Source organism: Aspergillus lentulus (genome assembly GCF_001445615.1).
Source record: "Aspergillus lentulus DNA, contig: Alt08, strain: IFM 54703, whole genome shotgun sequence".
In the NCBI taxonomy this organism is placed as follows: domain Eukaryota; kingdom Fungi; phylum Ascomycota; class Eurotiomycetes; order Eurotiales; family Aspergillaceae; genus Aspergillus; species Aspergillus lentulus.
In genome coordinates this window covers 3,020,058-3,035,126 of record NW_028322118.1, presented here as the reverse complement: position 1 = coordinate 3,035,126, position 15,069 = coordinate 3,020,058, and the positions used below count along the sequence as shown (strand labels likewise).

At 53.8% G+C, this 15,069-nt stretch overlaps 4 protein-coding genes across 4 annotated transcripts; 3 read left to right on the top strand and 1 right to left on the bottom strand.

Moving 5' to 3' along the window:
* Positions 1–81: 81 nt before the first annotated feature.
* On the top strand, positions 82–3,450 carry ALT_4234 (putative mRNA splicing factor RNA helicase (Cdc28); the record flags this gene model as incomplete). Its single annotated transcript, XM_033563109.2, has 1 exon — positions 82–3,450. The coding sequence occupies one exon, from the start codon at positions 82–84 to the stop codon at positions 3,448–3,450; it is 3,369 nt and encodes a 1,122-aa protein (XP_033419000.2).
* Positions 3,451–3,905: 455 nt separating this feature from the next.
* Positions 3,906–4,220, top strand: ALT_4233 (cytochrome b5-like heme/steroid binding domain-containing protein; the record flags this gene model as incomplete). The annotated part of the gene is made up of 2 exons (XM_033563110.1): positions 3,906–4,082; positions 4,143–4,220. The coding sequence occupies 2 exons, from the start codon at positions 3,906–3,908 to the stop codon at positions 4,218–4,220; spliced, it is 255 nt and encodes an 84-aa protein (XP_033419001.1).
* A 251-nt stretch (positions 4,221–4,471) lies between these two features.
* ALT_4232 (putative nuclear migration protein) lies at positions 4,472–8,353 on the bottom strand (the record flags this gene model as incomplete). Its single annotated transcript, XM_033563111.2, has 2 exons — positions 4,472–5,313; positions 5,377–8,353. 2 exons carry the CDS (start codon positions 8,351–8,353, stop codon positions 4,472–4,474), a joined length of 3,819 nt encoding a protein of 1,272 aa, XP_033419002.2.
* Positions 8,354–12,141: 3,788 nt separating this feature from the next.
* On the top strand, positions 12,142–14,028 carry ALT_4231 (haloacid dehalogenase, type II; the record flags this gene model as incomplete). The annotated part of the gene is made up of 4 exons (XM_033563113.2): positions 12,142–12,851; positions 13,181–13,546; positions 13,606–13,735; positions 13,792–14,028. 4 exons carry the CDS (start codon positions 12,142–12,144, stop codon positions 14,026–14,028), a joined length of 1,443 nt encoding a protein of 480 aa, XP_033419004.2.
* Between the last annotated feature and the right edge of the window lie 1,041 nt (positions 14,029–15,069).

Sequence of the window (15,069 nt, the reverse complement as noted above, 5' to 3'; positions counted from 1 at the left end):
CTACTAGAGCAAAGGGCTCAAAAAGGTTGCAACACATTGAACGCATTCACCCTAGCATCTACACCGATAATCGACATACCAATGGATCACAAAACCTTTGTCTCGGACTCCCTGATCCGCCTGACAGGCGCGTCGGATCCCACCGTCGTCGACTTCGTCCTCGCCACCGCCAGTACCGCCAAATCCGCGGCCTCGTTACAGGACAAACTCCTCCCCTTCCTCGACGGAAACGCTGACGAAGTAAGCTCATTCTGTGCGGAGCTCTACCGACGCGCAGGCAAGAAGGATGCGTCTGGATCCAGTAGCGCGGCGGGCCGGGACCGCAGCGATGCCGCGTCGAAGAAGAAATACCGATTAGTTGATATGGAGCATGATCTGGCGGACACGGCGAGCTCGCTGGCGCCGCAGAATGTCGAGGCGGAGCGCGACAAACAGAGACGTCGAGACAAGGACACGGATAAGAACAAGGACCGGAGTCGCGGTCGGTGGGAGAAGGAGGATAGTCGCCGGAAACGCGACCGCAGCCGTAGCCGTGATGAGGGCAGTCGCGAGCGGCTGCGCTCGAAGAAGCTGCGGAGACGGGCTGTGGATGATTTTGAGGATCGGTGGGGCGACGAGGAGATCCCGGATGACGACTATGAGAATAGGGGTGACGAGGGGCAGGACTTTGATGAATCGCCACCGAAGCGCACGCGGCTGGAGGATGGGTCGGCCTCGCCTCGGTCTACGGCATCCGATGATTTAGACCCAGAGACGAAGAAGGAGTTGGAGCGCAAGCGGGACCTGGAGGAACGGGACGAGTTGGCCAAGCGTCTGGCTAAGAAGGATGATGGCAAGAGCAAGAAGATCGTCGAGGATCGGACGAGAACGAGTGAGGCGGCGCGACGGCGGGCTCTGGCGGACGATGCGACGGCGAGGGCGGCCGTCATGCCTGATCTGCGGCTGCGGTCTCGGCAGGAGTATCTCAAGAAGCGAGAGGCCGAGCGGCTGGCGCTCCTGCGGCAGCAGGTCGCAGAGGAGACGGCCGAGCTGCGCGAGAATCCCAATCTGACCCGTCGGGAGAAGGAAGAATTTGCACGCAACCGGGAGGTGCTGCGGCTCGCGGAGGAGCGCTTACGGATCGACGACCACCGGGACGGGTATATGATGCCGGAGGACTACATCACGGAGAAAGGCAAGATTGATCGGAAGAAGAAAGAGGAGGCGCTGTACAAGCGATATGTGGACCGTGACGAGCGCGGTCAGGAGCGGTTCATCACCGAGCACGAGGAATGGGAGATGGAGCAGACGGCCAAGGCCAAGGCGCAGATTAAACGGGCAGAATTCGTGGACGAGGGCGACTACGAGTATGTCTTTGACGACTCGCAGAAGATCAATTTCGTCATGGACACCAAGCTCGAGGGGACGCGCAAACCATTAACGCAGGAGCAGCGGCTGCTTCAGGAGAAGCTAGACGCGGCGGAGAAGAAAGCGGCGTCGATTGAGGAGACACGGAAGAGCTTACCCATCTACCAGTTCCGGGATCAGATCATTCAGGCGGTGCATGATCACCAAGTCCTGATCATTGTGGGAGAGACCGGGTCCGGCAAGACCACGCAGATCCCGCAATACCTCCACGAGGCCGGTTTCACCAAGAACGGCATGAAGGTGGGATGTACGCAACCGCGACGGGTGGCCGCAATGAGTGTTGCGGCTCGTGTGGCCGAAGAAATGGGAGTGAAACTGGGCAACGAAGTGGGCTATGCTATCCGTTTCGAGGACAACACCAGCGACAAGACGGTGCTCAAGTACATGACCGACGGTATGCTGCTGCGTGAGCTGCTAACCGAGCCTGATCTGGGCCAATACTCGGCCCTGATGATCGACGAGGCACACGAGCGAACGGTCCCTACAGATATTGCCTGCGGCCTGCTCAAAGATATAGCCAAGGCGCGGCCGGATCTGAAGCTTCTGATCTCCTCTGCTACCATGGACGCACAGAAATTCCAGAAATACTTTGACGATGCACCCATCTTCAATATCCCTGGTCGTCGGTATCCCGTGGATATTCATTACACGTCGCAGCCCGAGGCGAATTACTTGGCAGCCGCAATCACGACTGTTTTCCAGATCCATGTCAGCCAAGGGCCAGGGGATATTCTGGTGTTCTTGACTGGTCAGGAGGAGATTGAAGCGGCCGAACAGAGTTTACAGGAGACGGCCCGCAAACTGGGGAGCAAGATCCCCGAGATGGTCATATGTCCCATCTACGCCAACCTACCGTCTGAGCTCCAGACCAAGATCTTCGAGCCCACCCCACCGAAAGCGCGGAAAGTCGTGCTGGCCACGAACATTGCCGAAACCAGTTTGACGATCGACGGCATTGTCTACGTCATTGATCCTGGATTCGCCAAGGAGAATGTCTTCAACCCGCGCACAGGGATGGAGAGTCTGGTGGTAACACCTTGCTCGCGAGCGTCGGCGAACCAGCGAGCCGGTCGAGCCGGTCGAGTTGGCCCGGGAAAGTGTTTCCGCCTGTACACGCGATGGGCTTACTACAACGAGTTGGAAGAGAGCACTACGCCAGAGATCCAACGGACGAACCTGAGCAGTGTCATTCTGATGCTCAAGTCGTTGGGAATCGACCAGCTGCTCGACTTTGACTTTATGGACCCGCCGCCGGCCGAGACGATCATCCGCGCGCTGGAGCAGCTGTATGCCCTAGGGGCACTGAACGATCGCGGGGAGCTGACCAAGATCGGACGGCAGATGGCCGAGTTCCCCACGGACCCGATGCTGGCCAAGGCGATCCTCGCGGCGGACAAGTACGGCTGCGTGGAGGAGGTTCTATCGATTGTGTCGATGCTAGGCGAGGCCAGCGCTCTTTTCTTCCGGCCCAAGGACAAGAAGATCCACGCAGACAGCGCGCGCAACCGGTTCACCGTCAAAGACGGCGGCGACCACCTGACGCTGCTCAACATCTGGAACCAGTGGGTGGATTCGGACTTCAGCTATATCTGGGCGCGCGAGAACTTCCTCCAGCAGCGTAGCTTGACGCGCGCTCGCGACGTGCGCGATCAGCTGGCGAAGCTGTGCGACCGCGTCGAGGTCACTATCAGCACATGCGGATCGAACAACTACGTCCCCATCCAGAAAGCGATCACAGCCGGCTTCTTCCCGAACGCGGCCCGACTGCAGCGCGGCGGCGACAGCTACCGGACGGTCAAGAACGGCCAGACGGTCTACCTTCACCCGTCCAGCACCCTGTTCGAGGTCAACCCCCGCTGGGTGATCTACTACGAACTCGTCCTGACGAGCAAGGAGTACATGCGCAGCAACATGCCTCTGCAGCCAGAGTGGCTGGTCGAGGTCGCGCCACATTACTACAAGAAGAAGGACCTGGAGACGCTGGGGCTGGACCGCAAAGTCCCCAAGGGACAGGGTGCAGCCGGCGAGAAGAGCAAAGATTAATCAGCTCAGCTTCAGCACCTATCTGTATCTGTATATAATTGTAGCATTTCTCGCAACAATACCAATACTTCTGAAAATTAGATAATACAGTATCTTATGATCCACACACCCTACAGAGCACTACTCTAGAAGTACCTTAGGTAAGGGCTGAGTGGAATATAGAGTAACCAATCACCGCCCGCGCATTAGAATTGCCCATGACCGCGGTTCGGACGCGAGACTTAGGATTTTACCTCGGCTGTCGTAGACTAGACCCCAGCTTCATTGAGAGCTACGGAGTACGGATAGACTACGGAGTATCCGTACTCCACTCATCATCTCCCCATTCTACCTTTACTCCAACTGTCCATCAGTCAACCGCGAGACCTCCACATCGACATCACCAACCTCAACTTCCCCTCCAGAAATCACCGCGATAACAAGAGAGAAAGAACCCAAAGAACGCCGAGAACGAAATGACCCAATCCTTCACCCCCGCCGAAGTCGCAACCCACAATACCCCCGACAAGGGCCTCTACATCATCATCGACAACAGCGTCTACGACGTGACCAAGTTCATTGACGAGCATCCCGGCGGCGCCAAGATCCTCAAGCGTGTGGCGGGCAAGGATGCCTCGAAGCAGTTTTGGAAGGTGCGTTCTGCTCTCTTTTCAACGTATACATGAAAAGAGGCTAACGGTTATACGGAATAGTATCACAATGAGGGCGTGCTGAAGAAGTATTCGCCTAAGTTGAAGATTGGGGAGGTGAAGGAGGCTGCTAAGCTGTGATTTGTATATTGATATGGGATTGGACTTGGACGGAGATTGGGATTGGTCTACAAAGTATATCCTGATGGGAGAGGAAGCGTATCAGGCGAATGACCTCGATGGTTGTGTCCTGCGATAGAGATATATGTATATGCATATCGACTGACTTTTCAAGAAGACACAATGCGAAATACAAGCGAAGCGTCAAGTGGTATCTCTTGCAACATACAGTAATAACGATATACACGATAAAAAAAAATCAATTCACCCGGCTAGAATCCTCTGAACGGATCGGGCTCGCTGTCCGCAGGCGTGGCGAATTCCCCGTAGAACCGCTGGCTGTTTGATCCCCACTGGCTCGACGGCTTGCGTGCGTGCCGTGACCGCGTCCCAGGGCGATACCGAACAGACGCCGTCTGGTCGATGAATGCCTCCATGCGAACGGTGCCAATGGCGTCGAAGAAGTTACCCATACCGATGCTGGACGGCCCGCTCGCCTCCGACGTGCGTCGGCTGAGGCTGCTGCGCCCGCTGTTGAGGCCGTGCCCGTGCGAGGTGGGGGAGCCCCCGCGCGTGGCCATGCTATGTATGGACGGGATCGACGGCATGGTCCCCTGACTGGAAAAGCTGCGCATCACCGGCATCCGGGACGTGGTGTTGCTGCGCTTGCGGGCGTGCGAGAACCGAGGCACGGTCGGCGGGTCGGCCGCGTCGAGCATCGAGTCAATCATCTCCGAACCATTGGCGGGTAGCTCGGGCAACGGGGCGGGCGCTCTGTTGCGTTTACCCTTGATGTTGGGTCGCGGGCGCCCTTTGGCGATGCGGATCGAGTCACGAATTGGGTTTCGGCGGAGACTCGCGGTGGGCGCCGGCGACTCGAACTCGGCCTGCGGGATGGGAGGCAGAGCGGCAAGATCTTGAATGCCCGTTGCCGAATGGCTCAGGAATGAGAGTGCAGTCAACCAGACGTAATGCCGTTCGATGCTGGTGGCGGTGAATTTCAGGGCGCGCTTGGGGGTCAAGATCAGAATCGATCGGTTGAACGGGTTTGCAATGGTCGCTCCCTTGGGTAGAGGATTATCGTCCTTGACGTCGAGAACGGATTGGATGATCACTTGTGCCAGTTAGTCTCACCAAGTCGAACCCATCACTCTCCCTGGAAAAGATGAGGACTTACGCTTGCGGCCACTTTTGCCTAGCAGCGCAGGACCAGTGGTAGGCTGCCTGCTGCTCCACATAACCGCTCGCTCGTATGGCGCGAGCCAAACCCATCGCCTGTGACGCACTCCGCTGTTGGTAATGTTGGCCGATACCTCGTCGGCGTTTTTGCCCTCCCAACTGTCCTTGGGCTCACCCACGCCTCCGAAAGATCTCCTCCGCCGAACGTACTTGTACATCCATTCTCCGATCATTGTCTGCGCGATGGCGTCGACCACACTGGTTGGCTGCACTGAGGTCGTTGCGTTCGAGTCTTGCCGTTCATGGGCAAACGGTTGAGGGACAGAGGGACGCTGCATCGACCGTCTTCTGAGAGCCATCCTGTCCCGAGGCGCCGTAATGTCATCAAATGGCAGCGGCGGATACTGAGGGCTTTCCAGCCCATAGGAGGACGGAGACGACTGGCTCGGAGGCCGCTCTGGATGCTCCGATTGAGACATAGCCGCTGCTGAACGTACTCGACGCAGTGTCGGTCTCCGCACAATGGGCACTCGTCCGCGATCTGAGAAGTTGCGTGGGTTGGAGGGAGTTGGGCTCTGCCGTCCATCGCTCCCGTTGCCGGGGAATTTTCTTGAACTGAGGCGAATTGGAACGGGGAACGGAGGAGCAACGCTCGATGCCCCACTGCCACTGTCAATACTCGGCTCGCTTGGGCTGCGTGCTCTTCGCCGATGCCCTGCTGCGGCGTTAGGGTCCCTTATGGCCGTCCGGCCATCCCGCTCGTTCCATGAACCTGTCACACCTCGCCTCTGCCCACGCGGCGACGATTCAGACGGCTCCAGATCCTCGAGGACTTGAGAATCAGCATCGAGGAGGTGCTCGTCAATTTCTGTCAGTACGGTATCGTCCAGACTCGACCTTTCCTGCGCTGAGATCAGCTTGCCCCTTTTCAGTTTATATGAGGCAAACGGCCGATTGAGCAGCTCGTCATCTGTGAAGATATCTCGCGTTGTGTCCCGCGAGTCCATGCCATTTTCATCCTCGAAGCCGGCAAAAAGACTGCTTGATCTGAAGGGCCGCCTCAAGTCAGATTTAGAATCCTCCGACAATGGGCCGTTGTCGTTGTTCCCAGGATAGGCCTGCACCATGGCGGGCGGTTTGCTTCTCGATGCAGCCTTGACAGGCAGTGGAGGCGGTTTGGTTTCTCCGCGCTCCTGCCTTCGTGACGGGGGTCGATACGGCTGAATGGGTGAATCTGAACTGCTCTGAGCGCGCGACACATTTAGCGGCATGTCAGGGATGGCAGAGGGAAGCAAGCTAGCTGGCAACTTGATCGGTCGCTTGTCGATACGAATCTCTTCGGTCTGGATGGCAACCGATCGACTGTCGACGACGGTCTTGAAGGTTGTTTGACAGGAGACAGTTTTCGTCCGAGGTGGCAGAACAACGCTTCCTCGAGGCGAAGAAGGCTCGGAACGCGGTGGATGAATGGCGATCATGGGAACTTCAATCGCCGTAGGAGCTGATTTTGTAGGACTTGCAACCGCGTCCTGTTCGTCTGCCGCACGGGCTGGAACGAGATCGGTCTGCGTCGATGTCGAGGCTGTTGCAGCCGGTTGTGGGCCTGCAGTCATTGGTGTTTCGGCAAGCTGGGGCGTCCACGGAGGGCTGGGCAGGTCGCCGACCGTCTGACAAGATGTCGATTTCATGTCGATAGTCAAGGTCGAAGTACCGCTGTCCTTCGCCTGGTAACAGAGTGGCAAGGCCTGCGAATTATGCTCAAGTGGACTTTCAGGAGGTAATTGAGGAGACGGCGGCGGGGAGCACTGGATACCTGTGTCTCGGTATTCGAATGTGGGCGAGGAAACTTTGGCAGGACTGTTTAGGCCTCTGTCAATCACTGCATGACCGTCTATGCTGCTGTCAATGGAAAGACCAAGGATCTTTCGAGCCTTCAAGCTCATCGACAGCGACGCATGGGAGTGGACCGAAGTCGGCCGTTCCTCTGGTAGCGCCTCAGGCGAATCCAGAATTGAGTCGTCATGCTCATTGTCGAACTCGTCCTCCTCGTCGAACGCCAGTTCCTGGGCCAGACTCACTCCGTTGGGCTTGCCGTCTCGGGCATTCGCAAGGCTGGCTGTAGAATAGCGCACATTATGAAAGTCAGCGTCATCGTCGGAGCTCACACTGGTGACGCTCGTCCGACGGCGTCCTTGGCTGCTGGAATGCACACTGGCCGAATCGCTTCCCCTCTCGGTGGTGGACGGTCTGACAGGTTCTGGGGTATCCGGCTTTGACGATACAGGGGGCACGGAAGCTGCTGCTTGCGCCGCGGCAACCTCATTCAAGACGACTTTCAGCCGGCCCTCCACCACATGGACCTTACGCTCGAGATTTCTACGCTCTCCCTCCCAGGACTCTCTTTCGCGGTCTAAGAGACCTTGGGTCCGCTCGAGCTCCTCTTCTCGACTGCGGGCCTTCTTTTGCGCCTGTTCCAGCTTCCTTCGTACATCCGAGATGTTTTCTAGAGCTTCGTCTCGCTCTTTTGCCAGCTCGGTCAAGGCGGAGGAGGTACCACCCTCCAGGAGCTGCAATTGATGCTTCAGAGACCGGGTCTCTTTTGTGCTTCGTGACAGACGGTCAGTTAGACCCTCGTTCTCAGTCCGGGACTCGTCCAAGCTTCTTTCCAGCACGTCAATCGCCTTGGATTTGTTCTCCACTTCCCGCCGCAGAGAAAGAATCTCCGACACTAAGGAGGCATGTAGGGTAGGTGTGAATCTTCGCGGGTCAAAAGGTGACAGAGTATCTTCATCCCCAACATCGTCCAGATCACTCGGTCCTTCGGGGGAAGAGTTGTGAGGGGCAAGAGGTGATGCGGAGCGGATCGGCGATGAGTCGCTGCGGACATGTATGGAGGGCACCCGGTGCGGCGTCGTCGACGGCGTGGGGAACGCCTGAGCCGCCGAAGGGCTTTGATATTGGACGTCTGTGGCCATGGATACTATCGTTCAGAGCGAATAGACGAGTCGGAGCTTTCAACCATTAACACCAAGGGGATCGGAAGTTGACCAGCGCAGAGCAGTCGGGTCCGTTCCCACAGATCCGAATCAAAGCAATTCATACGGGCATCCGTCGATCCGATTCAAGACTGTGACACGAGATGAAGGTCAACGGCAGTCAGTCGACGACTGCCGGGGAGAACGATGACGCTGGCCAGCAGCGGTAATTTCGAGAATGGTCGCCCAATGAATCTACAGCGACCGACCAAGTCAGCCGAATCCAGGCCGGTCGTCTCAAGTGCTGAAGGCTGAACAATCCAGCCTCCCTAGTCTTGCGTAAACGTGCACGTACCTCAGGTTGGAACAGCTCCAGAAGGTTGAACCCTCTAGGGATGGTGCTGCACTTGTCTATTATATACGTGGATATTAAGGATAAAAGATTATCATGCGAATGCGAGGAGACATAGATGCCGAATTAACTGGTGCAACAAGAGCGAAAGAATTGAGTGGATTGGAGGATAAGGATGGAGATAATGAATCGGCGCAACGCGGGGGAAAGGGTGAAGATCGAGACTCGAGACTCGAGACAGACGACAGACGCAGGCAGAGTGACTGTCTATCTACCTGCGAGATGAGGGCCGGTCTTGCATTCAATCGCTCATCCTTCGAAACTAGAAGTCTAGGCTATCTAGTCAATAGGTGGCGAGTGGAAAGAGCAAGCCCATGCAGCTGAGGCCCGTTAGATCAGTCTCCAATTTCTTATTTTTCTTTTTTCTTTTTTTCTTCTGTTTTTTCCCCCTTTTTAGTTGGCAGGATGGATTTTAGCCTTGCGGCACAGGCACCTGTCCAAGCATCTTTGAAAGGAACTAAGATTGAGCCAGTCCAGGGGGCAGTTCGTTAGGAGGTGGATGCACTACTGAATAGCACCAAAGCACCGATGGGGTACTCCTCACCATCGTACTACGGAGTACTCCATATGAAAGTAATAAAGGACGGCAATCCAATTAGTGGAAGGTTGAGGAGCACAATAATACCGGACCCCACCAGAGCTACAGGTATGCAGCCTAGACTGGACTAACTGATATCGAGTGGGAAGTGTCGGATCGATGGATGCGTCGGTGGATTATTGGATAGAGACTAAAGACGACGGATCAAAACGGACGGCAAATTGATAGGACTCGGCCGGTATTGGCTATCATTTAATGTTGGTCGCATCCTGTCCGTTGTTGGGAGAGGAAAGAAGTGATAATAACCAACTAGGAATTAATAAAGATGATTAATCATCCGTAGAGAACAACAAGAAAAAGAAAACAGCAAAAGTGGATATGAAACATGCGCGTTAATTCAGCCTTCAGAGGATAAGGAAGGGAGAAAAGGGAAAAGGAGACGCTGGCAGGCACAGGCTGGTGTATGTATCATGATTACCAGGCTGTACTCTGTTTCTGATCATACCCAGGCCCATGCAATAATAGGTACATAATAATAAAATGGTACACTGTAGTACGTATTCTCTTATTATCACCTCACGTCTAAGGTACGGAGTAGACGGGAGAGACTCCGTACAAGTAGGTACCTAAGGTAAGGTAGGTAAGGTAGGTATACCTTACCGTATGACCCTGGCAATTACGGGGAAATTGTTCTCTTAGTATGAACTACAAAGGTATAAACTCCACTCAACTGATGATGGACCTTGAACCAGCGAAATGAGTATCATTCAAATAACGGGACGTGATGCTAGTGATGATCCTCGTCTATATATGAAAGCAAAGCTCTTGTCTCGTCCCTCTGTATCCTTCCAATGTTTTGTTCAAGAGTATTACAGCATACCCCTAAGGTAAGTCTCGAACGGAATATACGGAACCATCCACTCATTAGTAAGGTATTGATCGACAGGGGGATCATACGATAGCGAAATTGGCAATGCGATCATTTAAACCACGCCATGGCACAAATATCATCATAGCTATCTAGACCCTGCGTTTGCTTCTTAACAAGATCGGCATAGCCTCTGGTCCGTGTTTCAGTACGGAATGATATTCTCGAATCCGAGCATGTGGTAGGTTTAAACACGAGCGTTATAGTGACGAACTACAGGGGTGTAGTACGTATTAGATTCCCACTCGGTTGTCGCGTGTGATCGAGCAATCAATTGGTTTATTGGATCAAAGTTAATCTTTTAGTTTTGACTACAGGAGATGCAGCGCTGCAGACGAATGCAAGACGAGGTCAGTAAGGTAGCAATAATGTTACCCAATTAATGCTATATACTACCCACCACCGCCATATAATTGTTTTATTATCAACACCATAACAGAACAGATGACCCAGGCAGAGGACAAACCTCGGAAAGTGAGGGAACACCCGAGTCTTTTCCTTGGATACCGGAGAGGTACACAAACACAGACGGGCCGCGTCCCAGTTTTTGGTTCTTGGCTTAGCTTTATTACTGTGGGCTCAGAACTGAACTTACTACGGAGCGCTTGACTGTTTTGAGATTGGCTGATTGAGACGTAAATCGAATTGTGTTCATAATAATATAACTTCATAGGCTTGAAGGAAGGAACTCATTCGACCCTCATAGATTAAGTGGTCCCTGCTCCGGCCCCTTTTCCTATGTCCTTGGATCCATGATATGACCCAGAGGTATTCTGTGCCATGCGTCTGGAATCTGCAAGAGACAATGAAGAAAGACCAGTTTCAGTAAACGAATATACATTCTCTTGTCTGTAGTAGTACATAGTATCTCATAGCCGTAGTCATTGACCTCTATCCTTATCCTAGTCATCCAACCGCAGAAGAACGTGATGCCTTGGATAGACCAAAAGTCAAGGAACGTAACAAAAGTCTACTGCTCTGTAATAATCCAACTAAACTGCTTAGTTTAGCCCGGTGTCGTTAGTGACCCCACTGCAATCAATTAGTCTAGCATTAGTAGCATTGGCCTGGAGTTCTGCATTCAGGGGTTGTACTTTTGTCTTTGATCAAAGAACAACAAAGAAAAGACGTTCTTTCTGAGAGATGACAGGTCCATACACAACAGCCCCAACTACTTCAACTGCTCCACCTGATTGCTATACTCCGGTCTAGATAGTCTCAGACGAGATATAACCCCTCAATTATCTATTCTAAGAGAAAAGCTCATAGACATGTACGGAGTACAGACGCTGGATTGCCATACATCATCAGATTGAACTCGAGGGATCCATAATACCGAGATGTCAGCTCGAGGCTACGACTACCTTGCACTAATTTAATCATACATGGTGCAGCCGTTGATGATCATTAAACTGCAGCTGTCAACGTCCAGGATGATTGATTGAGACTCTAATAATAGGATGATCATTGATCTATCTGAAGCAATGGACTATGTGATGATGTGATTTATCGACATGCTCATCCACTTGTCGACTATAGTTCGGAGTCATCACACTTAGTTCCTACCGCAATTGAGCCGCCTCATTATTCTTTGAATTAACTAATTTGTTCAATTAATTCTGTCAGAAGCTTGGATATCAGTCAATTTTCTCAACGTCTCTCAGTCACTGAGGCACCGGTAAGCCTCAGGCTGAACGTTTATACTGACCTGGCAGTTAGTACGCCGCTCTCGGCGTTAGGCAATATGACGCCTTTGCGGGGTACAGTCGTCTTTCTCAAAACAACAAGAAATATCAACCACGTTGATCTCTCATAATATTCCATATCGTGTGGGATTTGATTGCGGCTGAATCAGCACCCTTCTCTAACCCATATTTCATCTCAATTCATGAACTACAAGCCATCAGCCAATGCCATCCCAACCTCTCCCGCGAGTTCTCTTCTTCGACGTCTTTGGCACCGTCGTCGAATGGCGCACCCCCGTCTCCAAAGCTCTCCATGACGCAGCACAAAGCGCGCTTCAAGACCCAAAGAAGGATCTCTCCGACGCCGTGCGCGCCAAAGTCTCGTCAATGACTCAATCAGACTGGCTCGCCATAACCGAGGAATGGCGCGAGTCATACCACCACTTCACCCAGAACCGCGATCCATCAAAGCCCTTCGTCCCAGTCGATGAGCACCACTACTCGTACCTTCTCACGCTCCTCCAAGCCCACGGTCTTGAGACTCTGTTCACCGACGCCCAGAGATGGGATCTCGCGATGAGCTGGCACCGGCTCACCCCGTGGCCGGATACCGTTCGCGGCCTGGAACTGCTGAACCGCAAGTTCCGCACCTGCACCCTGTCCAACGGGAACGTGGCTCTGCTTGAGGATCTCTGTCGGTACGGCTCGTTGCCCTTCACGGAGGTGCTCAGTGCAGAGCACTTTGGGGCGTACAAGCCGTCGCCCAAGGTCTACGGCGGGGCAGCGGAGAGATTCGGAGTGGAGCCGGGAGGGTGTGCGCTTGTGGCGGCGCATCTGAGGGATTTGAAGGGTGCCAAAGCCTGCGGGCTTCAGACGATTTATGTGGAGCGTTTGAAGGAGGAGACGTTGGACGTGGAGCAGGCACGGGACGAGGGGTACGTGGATATCTGGATTGATGCAAGCTGCGACGGGCTTGTTGAACTTGCCAGGCGGTTTGGTATTGATACCGAGTCCAAGGTGTAGACTACAATGATGTTGTATATACACTACGACTGATGACTATTCTATTGCATGTTGATTTGCGACATACTGGGTTTGGTTGTAGCCCAGTAATGCAGAACAGACTTGAGACATGCTATTATTCCGCACCTCCGCTGCCCGTAAGATAGTGGCAGCCTATTTCTGGCATCCAGCAGGCTCGATTATATGGTGCTATATATGAGTGTCCACCAGGATGCTCTGCTGATGGCTGCGTTCCGACCAGAAAAGAGAACATGACAAACCAGATATGCATATATGCCATCGGTATTACCCTTGCTGACACTGAACATGCTGATGCTGACGGAGAGTTTCGTCGCAAGCCGTCGACAATTCCGTCGACATTCCGCTCGTCCGTTTCGAGCAACCCATCCTCGGAGTTCCCCGCACAGAAAGACCACTACGTGCTATACCTGGGGTACTGCTGTCGGACGCATGGCACCAGGATCGTCCGAACCCTCAAGGAACTCGAAGACATCATCGAGCGGGGGTTCTTCTCTGGCCGGTTTGGGTCCGCGGAGAGAGACACGTTATACAGATTCATGCTGCTCAAGGAGCTCTATCTAAAGGCGGATCCGCAGTACGAAGGCCGGTACACGAACCCCATCCTCTGGGATAAACAGCGCCAAACGATCGTCAACAATGAAGCAGCGAGATCATCCGCATGTTCTACGCCGAGTTCGACCGTCTCCTCCCCGAGGCGATGCGAGAGGTCGACCAGCCCGCTGGCGGACTGTACCCGCGCCTGTGCGAAGCCAACATCGACCCCATGAACGAGGGGGTGTAGGAGAAGAACAACAACGGGGCGTACAAGACCGGGATTGACGACGCGGGCAGCGTACCATGCCAACCTGTATCCGCTGTTTGAGGCGCTGGACTACGTCGAGGAGCATCTCGGACAGCCCCGGTCACCAGCGGTATCTGTTCGGGCCGAACACCACCGAGGTGGACATTCGGCTGTACACGACGATTGCTCGCTTCGACGTGGCATACTACATGACTTCCGGTGCAATCTCAGAAATGGTCCACCATGACTATCCGCACATTAACCGCTGGTACCGGCGGTTGTACTAAGACGAACGGGACAGACGCGGGGGCGTCCCAGAAGACGACTTTTTGATCTGATGAGCTCTTTTTCGCCGTAAAGAGGACCATGCTGACCAAGCTGGTATAAAATCCGGTATCTCAAGGCAACCGAGAGACAATTCAACGCGCCGTTGATCGTTCCCGCATGGCCTGGGCCAGACCCTATCGTTGGAAGAGTAGCCATCGCAACCCATAAGAGGCGAGTCACGCATTCAGAGGTGGCCTACTCCATCATAGTGACTTTAATGAATATTTTCCCCGCGGTCTCCGCGTTAATCGAGGATTAAGCACTGCATACTGCGCCATTTGTAGTCGAGAAGCGTCGGAAGAAGCTTGTCCCGGGGACAGTAAGGTAGGTAGGCGGGGATCGCCGCGAGTCAGTGAATGGCGTAGAATGGCACTAGAAGCTGAATGAGGCCTTCCTGGTAAGGCAAAACGTGGAGGTTTGCTTTTTTCGTCCTACAGAATGGAACAGCACCTTGGATCATAGGGTAGAATGCTCTTCCCATTGGTGAATCTTTTGTTCACTTGTTCGACTCGGAATCATCTTCCAGTCACTCCATCCGGCCCCCAATCTGCCACCTGCTTCATCTTATGCACTGCAACCCTGTCTAGCTACCACCTTACGTATCCAATTCCCCTCTTTTAAGTAGAAGGTAACCAGCGACGGTCTAGATCCATCCGAGCCAGTCCCAGGTAGCCACTAGCCCCAAAAGAGGCATGGGAAAACGGGCGATATCACCACCGCGGCACACCGCCGAAGCGACACCCATGGACGGAGCAATATTTAGTGCATTACTTGACTCTCATCTCAGTTCTGATTTGATCATGCATCGAGCACACTGCTCAGCTAGATATGCCAAGTTTGCTAGATACTCTTGTTGAGCGGGGCGTTCCGAGCGGATGAATATTGGGATGGGCGATGGTTCGGATCATCGAGTTTCAGCTGACAGGGCAGCTACAGTGATCTTGATTGAGTACCTTACTTATTAACAACATCACCTGTCTCACTGTTTAATCTGTAGTGAA